The sequence below is a fragment of the Delphinapterus leucas genome, chromosome X (assembly GCF_059928025.1).
Source record: "Delphinapterus leucas isolate spDelLeu-1000000601 "Yukka" chromosome X, BTC_Dleu_Yukka2, whole genome shotgun sequence".
Classification (NCBI taxonomy): domain Eukaryota; kingdom Metazoa; phylum Chordata; class Mammalia; order Artiodactyla; family Monodontidae; genus Delphinapterus; species Delphinapterus leucas.
In genome coordinates this window covers 93,620,810-93,640,006 of record NC_143150.1, presented here as the reverse complement: position 1 = coordinate 93,640,006, position 19,197 = coordinate 93,620,810, and the positions used below count along the sequence as shown (strand labels likewise).

The window sequence follows — 19,197 nt, the reverse complement described above, 5'->3', positions numbered from 1 at the left end:
CTCTTGACGCCTCTTCTGCACTCTCATCTGGAGACAGAACCCCCAAGAATAATCCTAGCATCTCATTATTCCGTTCAGGAACTGTGATATGTAGTGAGCCCAGCACGAGGTGCCAGGTTTAGGGCAGTGAACAGGGCTGTCGAGGACCCTGCTCCTCAGAAAGCTCACATTCTAATAGGAGAAGACACACCCAGGCACACACACACTTAAATAAACTTAACTGCAAGTTGTGCTAAGTGCTATGAAAAATATAAACAAGGGGCTAAGAAAAACAGTGAGTGATCTACTTTAGGTAGACTAGAAAGAAATCCCCTAGGAGGAAGCAGCATTTACAATGAGTCCCAGGGTTTGCCGCGAAAAGGATGGTGGTGTGGACGTTCTGAGCAGAGAGAACTGCGTGTGCATAGGCTTGGAGGAGGGAAAGAGCTTGACGTGTTTGAGAAAGCAAGTGACTGACGGTCAGCAAGGCCAGAGGACAGAGCTGGAGGAAAAGAAGTGATGACACTGGAAATAGAGTTGCATCGCTCAAGGCCCTGCCGGCTGCAATAAAACGTTTGGATCTTATTGGAAGCCACTGAAGGGTTTTTCAAACCAGGTACAGCCTGATCTGATTTCTGTCTTAAGGAATTTCTGGCCAGGGGAGGGCCTAAATATTGGGAGCTAGTTCTTTCTGATCATCTTTCTGAGCCTTGAGGTCACCCTGCAATCACACAGTGTGGCCAACCTTTATTCCGCCCACAATTAGGGTCAGGCCGCAGAGCAACTTTTCCTCCTTGGATCTCCTGCCTGGCCTAAGTGCTTCCCCCAAAGCCCCATAAACTTACTAAAGTGTTTCCAATAGACACTGCTAGAGTACTAGGAGAATGGACGCTTTTGTAAAAGAACACAAAATAATAAAACGAAACCACTCCCTCATTTCTGATGGAAATTCGCTTTCCCCTCCACTGCTTTCCATTAGTCCATGGCCTGAGCAATTGTCTCTGCTCTTTACCCTGTCTCCATTTATTTTCCAAGAGGCCATGAACACGTGTACTGCTATGAACAATAACAAAGAACTTTAAATTCTTATTGATCCCAGAAGCTCGGGAATTCTAAACAATAAAAATATGTCCTCTGACTGCTGCTCTCAAAAGAATATTTTGGAGGCACAGAAGAGGTTTGTTGAAATAACAAATGAGCTTTGGGGACACTCTGGGCCAAATGGAGGGCTCGGGTCACCAGGTATTGATGCAACAGGCAACTTCAGACACAAAGTTAGAAAGACCTCCCTGCCACCCTCTCCTGGGCTCACGTCTTCATTTCTCAGCCACATCTTGACTGTATCAAGCTGAGTTTCCTATATAGCTTTCAGCCACTATTGTTTTTAGGAGCCAGCATTCTCAGCCTAAAGAGAAAGTCCCCTTTGTCCTCCATCTGTGATTTAATTTACATTCTCCTGAACGCTCCATTCACTTTGTTTTCAGGCTAAGAAGTCTCACAATTGTACCAGACCCTGAATTTGAATTTCCCTGTGTTTCTGCTGTTTGGAAATTTGCCTAGGTCAGTCACTGGACAGTCCTAGAATTCAGCTTAACCTTAGAGAAAATCTTTATTGTTCATGATTTCTTATAATACTTCTAACCTCTGTCATATATTTTCCCCTTGATTTCTACATTTTTGTGTCTTTCAAAATACATACGTGTGTGAGCACACATACACACAGATGCATACATAGCACCTTTCCTCTGATAATTGCCGAAGTTTCCACTATCTTTTCCAACTGGATCGCATTCCTAAGGAGATGTCCCTCCTAGATTCCTCAGATTTCAGAGGGGTGCTCTTAGCTGCACTGTTTTCAGCCTTTCTCATTCAGATGCAGCCTTCCTGGCATTCCCCTGATCCTTCAATGCCCTGCATGATTCACAAGACAATGTGCCCAACTGACTTACTATGCCTTTGCCTCTCTGTTCTCCCCTAGGAACTTCTTTTATATGCAAATGCATAAAATTTACTAGAAATGGGCAAAACTTGACCACAAAGTAATACGAATGTAAAGAAATACCAATTCCTAGTAAAAAACAAAAAAGTAGGTAGGGAATTAATGAAGAAAGAAACACTAGGGAAGAAATTGTTCTTTCTGTTCTTTGGACAATCTTGAGGAGAAAACAGATTACTGCTAGCAGAATATGGCTTACCTGAGTGTATTATAAGCCACCATCTTCGTGTGCATGCAATCAGCAGCTGTAAACACCTGCTTGAGCTCTCTGGATTGTGATTCTTCTTGTTTCGTCTTTTGTAGGGCAAGTTCAATGTTGCTCATAAGAAACTGGAAAGGAGAAGAGAAAGGTATTTAAGATAGGGAGTCCAATCTTCCTGGTGGCCAGCAAAGAGACTTCATACTGTGAACCTTGACTTAGCTGGCTATGTCTTTCCATAGAGACCAACACAGAGAAGACATGACAAGATTTCTTCAGCTATGGCTCTAGGACAAGAAGTGACATTAGTACAGGGCCAGATCTGAGAGAAATGCACTTAAGGGACAGTGGGCCACAGGAATCAGAAAAGAACCACTACTCCGACCTCAGCCTCCTCCCTTTAACCCTTGGACATTGACCCAACGTGTTGGGAGACCCTAATGGAGAGCATGGGGATTCAAAATTAAATAAATGGACCCTCATCTTCCCCAGATCTTTAAGAGTGCGCCCCCAGAACTGTCAGCCACCAGGTGATACACGCACTGCAGTCCCCTTACACTCACTCTCCAGGCAGGCTCCAGTTCCTGTCTCCTACACTGTGATTTGGCTTCTGACTCTGTAAGAATACTTCTTATTCAGTCCACTAAAGCATAAGCTTGTAAATAACTACAGCAAAGAGCTAGAAAAGGAGAAGACTAAATACAAAAAGAAAAACATTGATGGTAACTTAGAATAAAGTTCATCTCTGCCCCGGGAAGGGGGAGGCATTCCCTCCCTTTTTTGCATTTCCTTTAATCTGTTTCCATGATAGGATCTATTAGCTCTTTTGAAAAGACTCCTCGGACTGATATTAATCTTTCTCTGCTTAGAATGTCTTTGTTAAGGGTAGTTTTAAGATAATGCAGTTTTCACTTGGGATGCTGATACTAGATAATGTCCTACACTGCTTTTATCTTTCTGAAAGGAGAATAGCCCTTTATGTCTCATATATATATGAGATATATATGTGTGTGTGTGTATTCATGGTATATATTTTTTATATTAAAGTACAGGTTTGCACTGTGTTTGAAAATGGAGCTCTAGTTACAATAGCTATTGTAAATTGTACACCGACTGAGCTTGCTATGGGGCACACAGAGCTAAGCACTTAAAACATTTTCGCATCCGATCTTCATAGTAACTCTCTGAAATAGGCACTGTTGGTACTCCCATTTTACAGATGTGGAAAACAAAGCTCAGGGAAGATACACGTCTAAGGCCCCTCAGCTTTTAAGGAGTCAGGCTTCCTAGCCAAGCCTGCTGGTCTCCAGGAATCTAACTGCCCTATTATTGAGCATCTCACCTGACTTCAGTGCTTTTGAAGAGCTACCGGCTCTTGGTGTCACGCTAACCCAAGTTCCTAACGCTGCAAATGAAGAGATGGCGTGGCAGCCCCAGAGGGTGCTGCCCAGGCCTGCCCTCAAGAGGGACCACGCAGAGAAGAGCACTGTTAGCGGACAGCGGACAGCCCCCAGCTGCTGCACCTTCGTGATCACTGCAGCGCTGCAGCTTTCAGAGACCCCACGGAGGCCACACTCTCCCCAGACTCTTACCATCCAGTGACTGAGCAGGAAGGAGGCACCAGAGCTGGGCCATTCCTGCCTGACATGGGATTTCTCCGATAGCTAGTTTGCTCCAGTGCTCCCCATTGGCCTGGTGCAGACTTTCTCAGAGCTATGCTGTGTCTGAGGCTCTTCCCACCCCATCCTCCTTCCTTCCCTGTCCTTTCTCAGGGATCAGACCGACATCCCAGTCTCCCCACCTACTCCTGTTCCCTCCCCCTTTATCCTTCATACGCATTTCCCCCAAGACATCTCTCACATGTCCAAGTCTGCCTTGGTATCTGCTTCTCAGAGGACCCAAACTGATCCGGGTAACGTGCTATACACAGTTGACACTGATCTTAGCAACTTACCCCGAGCATTTTACATATAAATGAAACGGAATTGGTACTATATCTATATAAATGGCACATAAATATTATTATTTTCAGGCAGACTTTTTAAATACATCATTTCTAGATAGATTCTTCAATAGTAGGCAATGGTTCTGAAATATACGTGTTTGCACACCGGACTAGTCCACACTTAAAAATCAAGATTTTGTCAACATGTTATTTTTACTGAACGGCACTGCCATAATGGAACTTTTAGTGATAGTACCCACGTGCCATACTATTGCAAATGAAAAAACTCTTGGCGCTCACTGTTGCCAATTTGTCCTTGGAGTCCCATTTAGGCCTCAGGTGGCTCCTGTTATGGGAAGCTGCAATCCCAGCAACTATCAGGTTCCCTTGGGGTTTCTGTTTGTTTAGGTCTTGGCCTTCTCTGCAGGCCTGTGCCAATTAACTGGGACAGCACAGTGTGTGGCACCAGATTGTCTTCCTTTCTGATCATTGCTGAATTTTTTTCTGAAAACATTGTTAACGTCAGCAGAAAACCCAGGAAACTTGATTCAACCTTGGGCCTGCCTCCTGCCTGTGCCTGGCATCCATGATGCTGGGCAGTGGAAAACCCAGCATATAAACAGAGGAGACCAGGCCCTGGCCTCTGTGACGGGACCTGTGGCCAAGTCGTGCAGATCCATTATTCATGCCCACATGTGTGAAAGCACAATGTAAAACTGGTGGCAAGATGAAGAAGAAAAGGCCTGGAGTAAGAAAAACACAGACTGCAGAGTGCTGAGAGGTGAGTCAAGAATTATACCAAGTGAGTTCACCTTATCTGAATTCCTCTCCATGTAGTTTAAGGTATACACATCAGCACTGACCAAAAGAAATAGGTAGCCATTCACGTTCACTTTGGCTCCAACATACAGCTCCTCAGCCTTGATATATTCTGAGAGTTTACTTTTAAAGACTTCTTGTCCAGGCTTCTTAACACGAATTCTTTTTAAGAACATCCCACCAGTATTCCCTATAGAAAAAGAGAAAAAAAGTTAATGAGTAGGTCTTGTTCTTAAAAGAACCATACAGGGCTTCCCTGGTGGCGCAGTGGTTAACAATCCGCCTGCCAATGCAGGGGACACGGGTTCGAGCCCTGGTCTGGGAAGATCCCACATGCCATGGAGCAACTAAGCCCGTGCGCCACAACTACTGAGCCTGCGCTCTAGAGCCCGCGAGCCACAACGACTGAGCCCGTGTGCCACAACTACTGAAGCCCGCACGCCTAGAGCCCGTGCTCTGCAACAAGAGAAGCCACAGCAATGAGAAGCCTGTGCATCACAACGAAGAGTAGCCCCTGCTTGCTGCAACCAGAGAAAACCCCACGTGCAGCAAGGAAGACCCAACGCAGCCAAAAATCAAACAAATTAAATAAATGACTTAAAAAAAAAAAAAGAACAGTACAACTTGCCTTTAGAGTTACTTCATGCTCAAACACAGACCATACAACTTAGCTGTGAACTTGTGAACTCATACTGCGTATGGTACTTAAGGGAAGAATGAGGCAGTGGGTGAAGAAATGAGACTTCCTAGATGAGTGTGTAAAGAAGAAAAGTGGCATGGCATTCCAGCCTTTTCTTTTCTCGCCCCACTCCCTTCCCAGTCCAAACACTTAAATAAACACTTAGCGAGGACTTGCTATATGCCCAGCAGCATCCTGGAAACTGGGACATCAGGACCATCTTTAGAGCCTGCCTGAACAGTACCAGGTAGAAAATTTCTCACCTGAGCTTATCTCCACCTATTTGTCCTTATACTTCTGCTGACATACAGATGAAATGTAAGATGCACTATTTCCGGAAAGGAGCTTACTTAATTATTTGAAGATTAACTACGGGAGTCCCCTGAACTCTTTTTTTCTACAGGCAAAATATCTTTGCTTCTTTTAGCGATGCCTCATTTTTCTTACTTTCCAGAATTCTCACCATTTCCTCTGCTCTTTTCTGGGTATTATTTGGTTTTTGAGCTCTTGGAAAGCAGTGAGCAGAGTTGAATGTGGGACTCCATTACCTTCTAACCGAAAATGAACTGAAATCTTCAAAGCTGAGACCAGATGAGCTTTGGGGATCAGCTTCATCACACTCCTACCACTTGCAGAAACCAGGGGTGGTGGAAAGACATAGCCTTTGCAGCCAAACAGAGCTGGAGTCCCTCCTGGCTCTGTCACTTGCTTGCTGGATGATCTTTAGGAGTCATTTAACCTCTCTGAACCCCTCTGAATTCTCATTGGTAAATGGGAATAATATTTGTGGGGGGCCATGAAAATGTACTTCTCAGATTGCCTGCTGTGGGGAACAAAGTTGACAGAAGGCTCCAACTGCTATGTTCTGAAATCCATCCCCAGATTTGTGCCGAGGTCACGCTTCCCAGAGGCTGCTGCCAACACATGACTGAGCAAGGCAGGGATACTAAGGCAGGCCCATTCCTGCAAGATGGGAGCTCCTCCGACTGGTGACTTTGGCCCCAGGACTCCCAGTCAGCCTTGGCAAAACTTTCTCAGAGTTTCACTGCAGTCACCATTCCCTTTTCACCTTCCCCTTTTTCCCTTTCCTCTGTCCTTCACAGGAGTCAGACGTGCCCTGCAGTCTGACGGCTCTCCTGGCCTCTTCTGGCTCCTGCCACATTTTCCCTCACCAGCATTTCCCCTAATAAATCTCTTGTACATTTAATCTCATCTTGGGGTTTTGCCTCTTGGAGGACCTGAACTAACACAAAACGTAACCTCATAAAGGTCTTCTAAGTATAATAGTAGGTGCTCAATCAGGACTGCTATTATTACCAGCAAGCTTATAGTTGACTGCCGTCACCCTTTCTGTTTTATGAATGCTGCAATTGGTTTGGCCATATCGTCCCCATTCTAGATGTAGAGAGTTGATTTTTTGACCTTCAAGAGCATGACTTTATATTCATCCCTATTTGATTTCATATTCTAAGATTTGATTCATTATTCAAATCACCGTGGACCCTGACTTAGTTATACAAATTATTCATTATTCATTGGTGTGCTGAGTGGCTCATACCAGCTCATAAGGGCTGGTTGTTAAATTTTCAAGGGATTTTGCAAGCCAGTTGTTAAAACTGTTGGTTGCTTGAAATTGGCCATGGTTTGGGTACTTGCCTCATGGAAATTGACAAACAGTACAAAATAGAGCTTTTAAAATTTTTTCAGAGAGCCGGTTAACCAGCACACCATTGATTATTCTTCTCAAACGTGTGTCTTTGGCACAGATAAAAATGTTGAACGTGTTGGGACAAAGAAGAGAGCCCTACAGTTCCATAATTTGTTAAGTCAAAATCAATGGCTCTCTTCAGCAATGGCCACCCTATCAGTCTACTGCAGAGAGGCACTCCGTGGGCCCTGCAGCTGGAACCTTGGCAGCAGCCTCAACAGCCGGAGGGAAATAGACTCTGAAGATTAAATTTGTTAATCTGGGATTCTTGTCCTAGGGCTAGACAAAAATTTCGTACGTGGTACTATCAAGAATACAGAGTTCTTCTTGTCTTGCTAGCTGTGCATGGAACTGGTGGTAGCCAGACCATGATTTTGAAGCCACAGAGGTGCCTCAGAGGCCACGGAGGAAGTAGGGAGAGTGTCCAAAAGGAGATGTCCCAAGTCCCCCAGTCCTGAGCCAACCAAAACTGTTCCTCTTTTATCATTTTATATGTCTGAGTTCGCATTTAAGAGATCTTTGTAAAATGAACGTTAGTGGTTAAAAAAAAAAAAGAAAGCCACTCTCTTAGATCATCTAGGCTATAAAAATCAGACCACAGTCCCTTTCAACATGAAGAGACAGTTAATTATTCTGAGGAAACTGCCACGAGACTTATGTCTCTTACCTGAATTCCTCTCCATAGGTTCAAACACTGAAATTGTGTCATCACCGAGAAAATATGAAATAGCAAACGTCCCTTCCACATCGGCACATTTGTGTGTGATTAGTTTTGCAAAAAAAACGGAGTGTATTGCTTATGTTGCTGTAGCTAAATGGAAGAAAAACGAGGGTTATAGCATTATACAAGTAATCTTCCACATATTATGCGTGCAAAAAAACCTGCAAAAGGTATGCTATGTTTTTTTTATTGAGATGTAATTGACATATAACATTATATTAGCTTCAGGTGTACAACACAATGATCTGATATTTGTATATATTGTGAAATGATCACCACAATAAGTCTAGTTAATACCCGTCACCACACTTAGTCACAAAAATTTTTTTCTTGTCATGATAGCTTTTAAGATCTATTCTCTCAGCAACTTTGAAATACGTACTATAGTATTATTAACTATAGCCATCATGCTATACATTACAACCCCGTGACTTATTTATTTTATAACTGGAAGTTTGTACCTTTGACCCCCTTCACCCATTTCACCCACCTCCCATCCCCCAGGTGCGCTATGGTTTTAAGATAGTAGCATAAACTCTCAGAGGTTGAAAAAGTTCTACCATCTTCTTACTAAGGCTCTAAATCTACATGCAGAGGCATTTTCTCAGTTTATTAAAATATCTCTTACTCTTTTGATGTCCAGGGTAACACATTGGGAAAATGTACCCAAAACAGATGTCATAAACACACTGCTCAAACCATCTGCATTGCATGGTTGTTCCCTACTCACAAGGCTGGTCAACAATCACAATCATGTCAGCAAAAGAAGCACAGCACCTGGGCCTCACTGCCTGAGTAGGCCAGAGGCTGTGCTCTGCTGGTGCCCAGAGCCACCTCCCCATTGCACCGCCCACTTTCTCATGCCCATTCCTCTTCTTTCTTCAAACCCCATATCGTCTCCTCGCTGAGTCACTCTCCCAGTTCCTCAGCAGCCCCCTAACTCCCTTCAAGGGAAAATTTACCTTTTCCCTTTGAAATGCTATATTAAACATGATAGACCTGCCTTTCGTAACACTTATCACCCATATCATAAGTCACCACTACTTACAAGTCTGTTTTCTGAAAGCAAGGACTACATCTTATTAATCATTGTCTAAGACAACATTTTTTACATTCTAAGTGCTCAAATGTTTGTAGAAAGTTTTTATAAGATCCGTATAGATTGGAATTTGCACTTAGAATTCTGCGCGTGAATAGTCTAGAAGAATGAAGATGGGATCGAGTTCTAGAATCAGAAGTTCCCAAAATTGATTGCCTGGTCTTGGAAGAAATTTATTTATGGTCTGCCAGCAGAAGCATGCCTGTGGATATCAGCTAGTGAAAGGTGGACCTCATGACAAATACTGAACCCTTTGGGAGGTCTCTGATAATCAAAATCATTACCCCAAGGAGGCAGAGAGTAAAATAAACCACGTACTTCATCCCTTCCCTGTCACAACTCTAAGCAGAGAGGTCCTCACTTTCGGTCTCGTATGCTGAAATTCATTCTTTCCTTGTGATCACACTGATTTAAAAACAAACACACAAACAAGAACACTTATTTGTGATTTGCAGAGGCAGAAGGTGCTTTTCTCTGCTCCTTTCTTTGATTGTCCAGGGAAGGAGGGCTGAAAAAGCATGGCGCCATGATTCACAGCTTGAGGCCTCAAGTGAGATGACAAGTAGCAATCTGGAAGGCTACCCCCAGGGCAGCCCTGGCAAAACAGCCAGGTCTCCATAGCTGTTTTCTTAGTCCCTAGTTTCCCAGGTGTCAGGCAGACCTCATACAGCATAGGGGAGGAGGGCAGCTATACCTTCTCAACCATCTTCTCTGGTACATAATTGGATTTAAAAGTAACAAACAGATTTGGTAATCCCCTCTCATGAAAGACCCATACTTTTACAGATGCCTGAAATATCATTCGAACAACTGAATGAGGTCTAATGTCAGGCCAAATGAATACAACTGCAAATTTAGCTTCTTAGAACTTACATGAATGTATAAGAGTGTATGTTAAGTATGGATTTTTCATGTTTAATATGCCCTTTTTTTTTAAACCTAATTCTAGTGTTCTGGACAGCTTATCAATCAGGAATATAATCTACTCAAAATCTTTAGACCAGTCATTCACAAACTTTGCCATGTATGAAAGTCACCTGGGAGCTTGTTAAACATACAGAATCCAGAGTCCTACCCCCAGAGGTATGGATTCAGTAGTTAGTTTGCAGCTCCAGAAACCTGCATTTTTAATAAGCTCCCCAGGAGATTCTGATGAAGTCATCCCCAGAGCACACTTTGAAAAACACTTGCAAGTAGCTTCAGACATTTCCTTGGCTAATAAGCTAATCATCAAACTCTTCTAAACACTCTTTTTTATCACAATATGCCCAGCACTCAAAAAAATTTTAGCATTTTCCCTGCTTCTGATCATACCACCTATACTGCTCAATCTGGCTTCCTGGGCCACTGATAGTCAGGTTCAAATACCTACACATACAGCTATTTGTCATGACTGCCAATGATACACTCTCTCCTCAAGTCACACAAGCCACTTCACTTCGTGCCCCACACTGTGCTTGTTTCTACTTCCAGGCCTTCGCCTGGTGTCATCCCCTCCCCCAGGGTACACCCTCATCCTGTCCTATGCCTGTCCAGAGTCCTGTCCATCCATTTGGGCCCCAATCAGTAGAGCTCTCTTTGACCATGGCTGCCCACCCAGCTGACCACCTATTCACGTCTCCTGCACCGACCGTTATGCGTGGCACCCAATTTAGCACTGTACAGACTTGTATTCTTGACTGGTTTTTTAAAATGTGTTTACTGAATACCGTTGTCTCAAAACAAATGATAAATTCCTAGGTCCAGCCATGTCTTAACTTTTCCTACACACAGCCCAGAGTTATCTATAATCACTGTCTTGACTTCTTCTCCCATTCTCTCTTAAATCCACTTCCATTAGGTTAGCCATGTCTTAACTTTTCCTACACACAGCCCAGAGTTATCTATAATCACTGTCTTGACTTCTTCTCCCATTCTCTCTTAAATCCACTTCCATTAGGTTAGCTCTACCTAAACTACCCTTGTCAAGGTCAACAATGATCTATCTCCACAATGCCAATTCCAATGGTTCATTTTTGCGTCTAACTTGACCAATCAGCAGCAGTTGGTACAAATGATCACTCCTTCTTCCATGACATTCTTGATTCACTTGGCTTCCAGGATCCTGTATTTTCTCTTGGTTTTGCTCCTACCTCTTTGCTTCTTCCTTTTCAGTATCCTTTGCTGGTTCCTCTTCTTTTCCTCAATCTCTTTATTTGGGGATAACAAGGAATAACTTGGTCATCCACTTCTCTGTGTATATTCACTCCTTTGGTGATCTCTTCTAGTCTCAGGCTTTAAATACTACCTACATGCTGATGATTTCCAAAGTTCTATCTCTAGCTCAGACCTCTCTCCCGGAACCCCAGACTCGTATATCCAATGGCCAGCTTAACATCTCTACTTGACATCTGACATCTCAAACTTAACTTGTTCCAAAACTGAACTTCTGCTCTTGCCCCAAACCTACTCTAACTATAGTCTTTCCCATCTCACTACATGGCAACTCCTTCTTTCTAGCTGGAGAAATCTTGGGAGTCATCTGTATCTCCTCTCTTTTTTCACACCTCATATCCAATCTGCCAGGAAATCCTGTTGGCACAACCTTCAAAATATTTCCAGAATCTGCTATATCTCATCATTTTCATGGTACTCGCCCTCATGGAGCCATCATAACTTTTCTCTTGGACTACTGCAGTAGCCTCTTAACTGGTCTTTACTTCCACCATTGCCCTTCTACAGTCTTTGCTCAACACTGCATCTGCAGTCATTCTTTTAATATGTAAATCAGATCAAGTCACTCTTCTTCTGCTCAAATCTCCCAATGAGTCCCCTTATCACTTGAAGTCAAAAGAATCCTGACAGTGGTCTGCAAGGCCCTATGTTATCTGATCGCCCATTACTTCTCTTAATCTGTCTACTCCGCCCATTACTCACCTGTTCTATCCTTGTCAGCCTCCTGCCTGTTCCTTGTGCCTCCCAAGCCTGCTCCTTGCTCAGGGTCTTTACACTGCCTGTTCCTTCTGCCTAGAACATGTTTCCTCTCCTCAGTAAAGTCCATCCAGACCACACCGCTTAAAATTGAAACCAGGGGTGCTCTTCAGGCCCACATTCCAAGTCCCCTTTATTCTTTTCATAGCTACCTTCTTTATTTTTTCCATGGCACTTTAATACCTTCTATATACTACAGAATGTACTTATGTATTACCTTAATTGTTTACTATCTGCCTGCCCAGCTAGAATGTAAGTTCTATGAGGGCAGGGCTTTGTATCTGTTTTGTTCACTGATGTGTCCCAAGATCAGTGCTCGGCACATAGTGGGTACTCAGTAAATATTTGCTGACTAAGAAAATGAATGGCTCACCCAGGGCTACATACCTGCTGAGAACCTTAAAGATAGCTATAGCTATAGTCTTATGGTTAGAAGAGACATGAAGGCTTATTGTTATTGATGGGGAAAACTTGTTTAAAGAGGAAAAGAAATGACTGATGGAGACAGCAGATGAACAGTATCTGAAACAAGTCAGAGATTAAGATTAAACCGTGCATTTTTAGATGCTATATGATTATGAATAGCACAAGTCTGGGATAATAGCCTTCCGGGTAGGAAGTCATCCGTCTCTTCTAACCATCATTAAGAACTAAAAGGGTGAATGTTCATTCTATTTACTCACTTATTCATCATTCGTCCTCTTACGGACAAAATATCTATTGAACCCCAAGTACACAGCCAACGCTGTTCTGACTCTAAGAGAAGCAATAAAGCCAGTCCCTGCCCTCAAGGAGCGCTTGGTCTCGACATAAACAAGTAACTGCCACACACTGTGATAAGTACAGATTCTGGGGCAAGAAAGGCGAACCCTAGGAGTCAGACTTCCCTGTGTTCACATCCTACTTCAACTAAAAATTAGCTGTATGAGCTTGGGCAAATCGTATAGCCTCTCTGAGCCTCAATTTCCTCATGTGAAGAATGGGTACAATAATATTACCGACTTTATGAGGTTGTTTTGAGGATTAAATGAGATCAAGTACTGTAGTTAGCATACCATAACCGTAAACTTCTTTTTGTTAGTAACATTATTATTGCTAGAGGCATGATCAGCAGAGTACTGTGAGCACACAGAGAACAAAGTACCTAATTCAGCCAGGTGCAGTGAGAAAGATATTCTTCTGGTTTTTCCAAGTCAGACTAGACAATCTGCCCAGCAGGCCACCACAGTGAATTTTTACCCAGACAATAATAAAGGTCTTCATTCCATCAAAAACCTCATATGCTTTAACTTGAAACTATCTCCTCCAATGACTCACAGTAGATCACCATTAACCTCATACAACAATAAGCAGCCAGTACATTTTTAATAGCAATATATATGATCAATATATGTCATGTACTATTGCACGTCTCAATTCACGGTTTATTTATTTGCATTAAGAAACTGTTCTTTGTATGCTTTGTGAGATCATCTTCCTTAGGTTCTCACGGTTTTAAAACCTTGGGTTATTCAAACTCATGTATAAGTCTCCAGCTGAATGTGCCAGTTTCTATGGAAACAAGGTCACTGTGTGGGAGGAGCTTGAGGGAAGTGTATTCCTGGCACAGAACAAGCAGTGGACAGAAAGAAAAGAAATTAGACCCATTCGTGCCTGTACCACCATCCTCTGGCCACAACAGCATGACAAGGACGTGGAATGCTGTCTACAGTCAGTGCTCTGTGGGCAAGTTGACATGGTGCAGACAGAAAGAGAGACTAAGGCAACTACCCACAAGGAACTCTTTTCCCCCTGGATTCCAGAAGTAACACACTGGATCGTGTTTCATCCTGTTTACTTTTAAGAAAAATCCTCTCTCCTTTTACAATAGGGACATTCTTTCTGCCCACCTCCTTTGGTGGCTGCCCTTCAAAACAGCAGTTAGTGAAAAGTATCCATCAAAAGTCCAGCCCTCGAACTTCACTGTAAACACTGCTACCTATAAGGGAGGATGGAGTATGAGTTGGTGTCCCTCTTATATGATCGAAATCAGTGGTTCTCAAACCCTGGTGCCCATCACCAGAACCCCCTGGAAGTCTTGTTAAAACACAGTACCAGGCCCCACGCACAGAGATTGGGCCTCGATAGGTCTGGGGTGAAGCACGGGAATTTGTATTTCTAACCAGTGTGGAGGCCACACCTTGAGTAGCATCAACTCTGAAACTTAAAAACAAAACTCCCAAGTCCTTACAAATAAAAGATTATTTCTTAAAAGACAAAGGACATCGTGTCAGGGCAAAGGCAGCCTTTTAGACATTCTACACAATTCGTAACATATTTTCACCACGTTTACAGTTAGAGCAAAACTATTCTCTCCACCTCAAAATATTCTACAACGGTATCTGATGCCATTAAATTTTATCAAATTCAGGGTGCTGTCTTGTTCTTCTCCTCCTCCTGCTCTTACTCCATGTTCCCTTTATCATTTTTCTCCACAGGTTCTCCTGACCCACTATTTCCCTCATGCCAGGACTTCGGTGTTTAGCCCGCATCCTATTCAAGCATCTGCAACATTTCCCCACCACTCTTCCCCCCTGACTTCTTTCTCCAGGGCCTCCATTCTCTGAAGAAGCAAAAAGTAGCCATGGGCAGTGCTCACAGCTATACACATGACTCAGAGGCAGAATTTTCCTCATATATATTAGGAACACTTCTGAAAGTCCACCTTTTGAAATCATATTCCACCACACGAGCAAGCTATGGTTACTGAACTCAACCAAATCTCTCAAATTAAAACCACGTTAGTTGCCAAATAACATGCTAAAAAACACTTACAAATCACTGAAGCCACTACAGCCTATGGGCCAAATACAGCCAGTCACCTGTTTTGGTATGGCCTATGAGCAAAGAATGATTTTTATATTTTTAAATGATTGAAAACAATCGAAAGAATAATATTTTGTGATATGTAAAAATCATATGAAATTCAAATGTCAGTGTCCATAAACAGTTTTATCGGAGTGTAGTTACATATTGTCTGTGGCTGTTTTCATGCTACAATGACAGAGCTCAGTGGTTGTGACAGAGGCCGCATGGTCTGCAAAGCAGAAAATATTTGCTACCTGACCCTTTAAGAAAAAGTTTGCTGACCCCTACTCTATACCATTTCTTAGGGACCATCTTGAGGAGATATATATATGGAAAGGCATACATATACACATATACATGGAAAGGCAATATAGATTGTGGATAATATGGCTTTAGTAGCTTCCAGATGACACATTAAAATAACCACTCAACGTGAGGGTGTGGAGAAAAGGGAACCCCTTGTGCACTGTTGGTGGGGATGTAAATTGGTGCAGTCACTGTGGAGAGCAGTATGGAGGCTCCTCAAAAAACTAAAAAGAGAACTACCATATCATCCAGCAATTTCACTTTTGGATATATATGCAAAGGAAATGAAACCACTGTCCCAAAAAGATATCTGCACCCCCATGTTCAATGCAGTATCCTTTGCAATAGCTAAAAGAGAGAAACAATCTAAGTGTCTACTGACAGATGAATGGATAAATAAAAGCATATATATATATATATATATATGTGTGTGTGTGTGTGTATACATATATCTATATTTATATAAGATACATACACACAATGAAATATTATTCAGCCATAGAAAAGAAGGAAATCCTGACATCTGCGACGGCATGGATGGACCTTGAGGATATTATGCTAAGTAAAATAAGTCAGACAGAGAAAGACAAATACTGCATGATCTCACTTATATGTAGATTATGTAGAATCTACAAAAACCAAATTCATAGAAACAGAGATCAGACTGGTGATTGCCAGAGGTGTGCGGAGCAGGGGAGAATTGGGTGAAGGTGACCAAAAGGTACTAACTTCCAGCTATAAGATAAATAAGTTCTGGGAACATAACATACAACATGATGACTAGAGTTAGTGCTAATGTATATTTGTAAGTTTCTGAGAGAGTAAATCTTAAAAGTTCTCATCGCAAGAAAAAAAACTATAACTATGTGAGAATGATGAATGTTAACTAATCTTATTGTGATGATCATTTTTCAATACATACATATATCAAATCATTATGTTGCATACCTTAAACTTATACAATGTTATATGTCAATTATTTCTCAAAAAGCTGGAAAAAAATAAAATAACCACTGAAGTAAGAACCTGTTAATACTTACATATTAATCAACTTCGTTAAAAAGGTATAACAACATGTCCCTGGACTTGAAATCAGACAAATTAAGTGTCATCTGTTTTGTCATGAGGACAATATTATAAACCCTGAACACATTTGGGAAAGATCAGACTAAAACAGTGGTTCCCTCAAACACCTGTCATTTTCCATGAAGTTCCTCTGATGAGGTGTGGGCACGAGGCCTCTGCAGGAGCAGAGAGAATCCTCTTCAGAGCCAAAGCCGGTGTAACGTGGAAATTTCCTTTCTATATTTGGAGGAGGTGGGGCCTTGCATGAAATCGAGGTAAAGTTCTCTATAACAAAACAAAGGCAGATGAAACATCAATATTTTTTTTTGCCCTGATTATGGCTGTTTTGAAAGGTTTGTTATGTTTTCAAGATGAACATGGAGATCTTTGTAGACTATTTTAAACTCTTTCAAACAAAACACAGCAAAATCCTGGGAGGGTAGGTTTCAATCGTGTTTACAAAAACCACAAAACTCACTCAATAGTTGCCATTGGTTCAAAAGAAAGAAAAAAAAAGAGAGAGACTGTGTCGAATAAGTAAACATTTATCTTTTGTCATCGCATCCCCATTTCAGAATATTTTTTGTTCTTCCCTGATTTTTCCAATGATAGGAAAATTCAAACTTGGAACTTTATGCCACCCATGCCATATTTTAACCTGTAATGTAGCCCTGTCTTATCTTTAGTCAACAGTCACTAATCAAATTCCTTTCCAAACAGGACTGACTCCTAAGTGTTTTGCTTTACCTTCCCCATCTGATGTCCCCTCCTCTTGTGCCCACTTTTTAAACCCTCTCCCCCTTTCTTCCAACTCAGCTCCAGGCCATGACACTTCACTGTCTAGATCAAAAACAAAAACAAAACTCCTTCTCACCAACCACCACTCCAGGGTGCTTCTGTTATTGCCCAAGTAAAGACTGCAATCGTACTGAAATGTGATGAAGCAAAAATAAATAAATAAATAAATAAATAAATAAATAAATAAATAAATAAGGAATAAAACCAAAACCAAACAAACGAACAAAACCTTTAAAACAGCCACTGCCTACTCTCAAAGGGAGTTGTAAGTGGTAAATACTGTTGACTTTCTTTATTTGTTTGTCATCTGTGAAGAAGGAGAGACATATTTATAATAGCCTAGGAGCTGTTGGTACTCATTTGTGAGGCTGTACAATCTCTGAGAAGCAAGTGTGTTCTCCAAAGCAAATAATACATTGACTCAACACATCCCAGTCACCTGAGTTTGTCACACCACAAATGGACAAGAAGATGTCAGGGTCTTTCTTAAAACAAAACAAAACAAAGCAACAAAACAAAACAACCCATGGAATCTAATTTCTACCTCTTCCCCAAGGTTAACTATCCCATAGGCGTTTCCATTAGTCCGTGAAAGGAGGTTCACAATAAGCAAAGATTTCCTTTTCCATTGCCAGAGTTCTAATAGAAGGAAGAGTACAGATTTAGTGCATACCTCTCGCATCAATTTGTCATCCAAGGCAACCTAACTCTTAAAATTGAGGGAGGTTTTTTTTGTACTGATTGATCAAAAGGCTAAGGGTTTGAGGCTGTTTCTAACTCTGATTTGAAAACATTTTCAACTTTCACATTTACTTAGACTTCCTAACAGCCTTTGTGTGAAATCTCTTCAAGCATAATCCCCAAAAGAGTATTGTTCCATCCTAACAGAAACTGCTTACAGAAGACATATTGGCAAAGAGAATGCCATCAAATCTTTCTCACTGACTCAGTGAAAGGGGGCAGCCAGACTGCTGGTACGGAAGTGACTGGTGAGCCTCTCCTATTGCTATTTTTGTGGCAATTAAAGAGAAGCTTTGGTAATAAAGAGGAAAGTTCAAATCTTGGAATTAGGCAGAATTACAGTAGACCCTTTCATTGCTAATTGTTACATGAAACACACCACTCACTAACTGGTACCTTCATTTTAGGAAAAGGACCATAGGGATTGCAGGGAGAGCTCTACATGATTATTAGAAAATTGGGGCATGATTGGTTTCTTCTAACATGGGACATCCGCATAAAACTCTATATACTAATCTACGCAGCCTAACCAAAAGAGGACACATATTGAATCTCACAGTAATTAAGAATGCATTCTACACCTCCCCCCAAAATTACAGGTTTTATAACACAGTGTTGTTTTCTCAACTACATAATTTTTGCCACAGATTTAAGTAACAAAAGAATCAATTTAGAGCTTTCCTCTGCACCCACAGTGCCATCTAGTGTATAAATGCCGAGAACTGTTCCACTCCACCATGTCTGACTTTTTTAACAACCCAGTCTTTTTGGATACCCTGACTGAAGATCTCATTTTTCTGGGTAATTGCATATATTCACAAAGGTTTGAACTCGCACCTGAATAACTTTCTGTCTTTGGTTTTCCATCACCCCAGCATCCTGTATGTTTCAGGTGTTAAAAAAATATTTAATGAAAAAGTATACCTTTTTTTTTACAAAGCATCTTCCCAAATATCTCCTTAAACTGACACTCTGATGGATCCTGAGACACATCTGTCTTTCAAATATTCTGATTCCTCTAATTTCAAAAGACTTGTAAAAACATATATTGAATGTTCATCCACACTGACCAGATTGCAACAAATTTACCGAGAGGTGATAGATTTTTTTAAAGGATATGTCTTAATGCTCCTTCACAGTGATTTACGATTCATCATCTCATTTGGAAACGATTCTGGAAAGAGCCTTCATCGAAGTTCATCTCTGATGTACTAGTAACCCAGATATGGACCCAGGTTTAAAGCTTATATAATTTGGGAGAAGCTCTTTAAGACTAAAAATGTCAAATAATTAAGACAAAATTAGGCCCAGGGCCTTGGAGTGGG

At 41.7% G+C, this 19,197-nt stretch overlaps 1 protein-coding gene across 1 annotated transcript in view; it reads right to left on the bottom strand.

Annotated features, from left to right (window-relative positions):
• The window catches only part of EFHC2 (EF-hand domain containing 2), a 154,622-nt gene that overhangs the window by 81,499 nt on the left and 53,926 nt on the right, over positions 1-19,197 (bottom strand). The window contains 6 exon segments of the mRNA XM_089904599.1: positions 2,175-2,305; positions 4,932-5,128; positions 7,993-8,107; positions 8,109-8,136; positions 16,462-16,622; positions 17,436-17,610. Coding sequence (XP_089760725.1) covers positions 2,175-2,305; positions 4,932-5,128; positions 7,993-8,107; positions 8,109-8,136; positions 16,462-16,622; positions 17,436-17,610 — 807 coding nt within the window.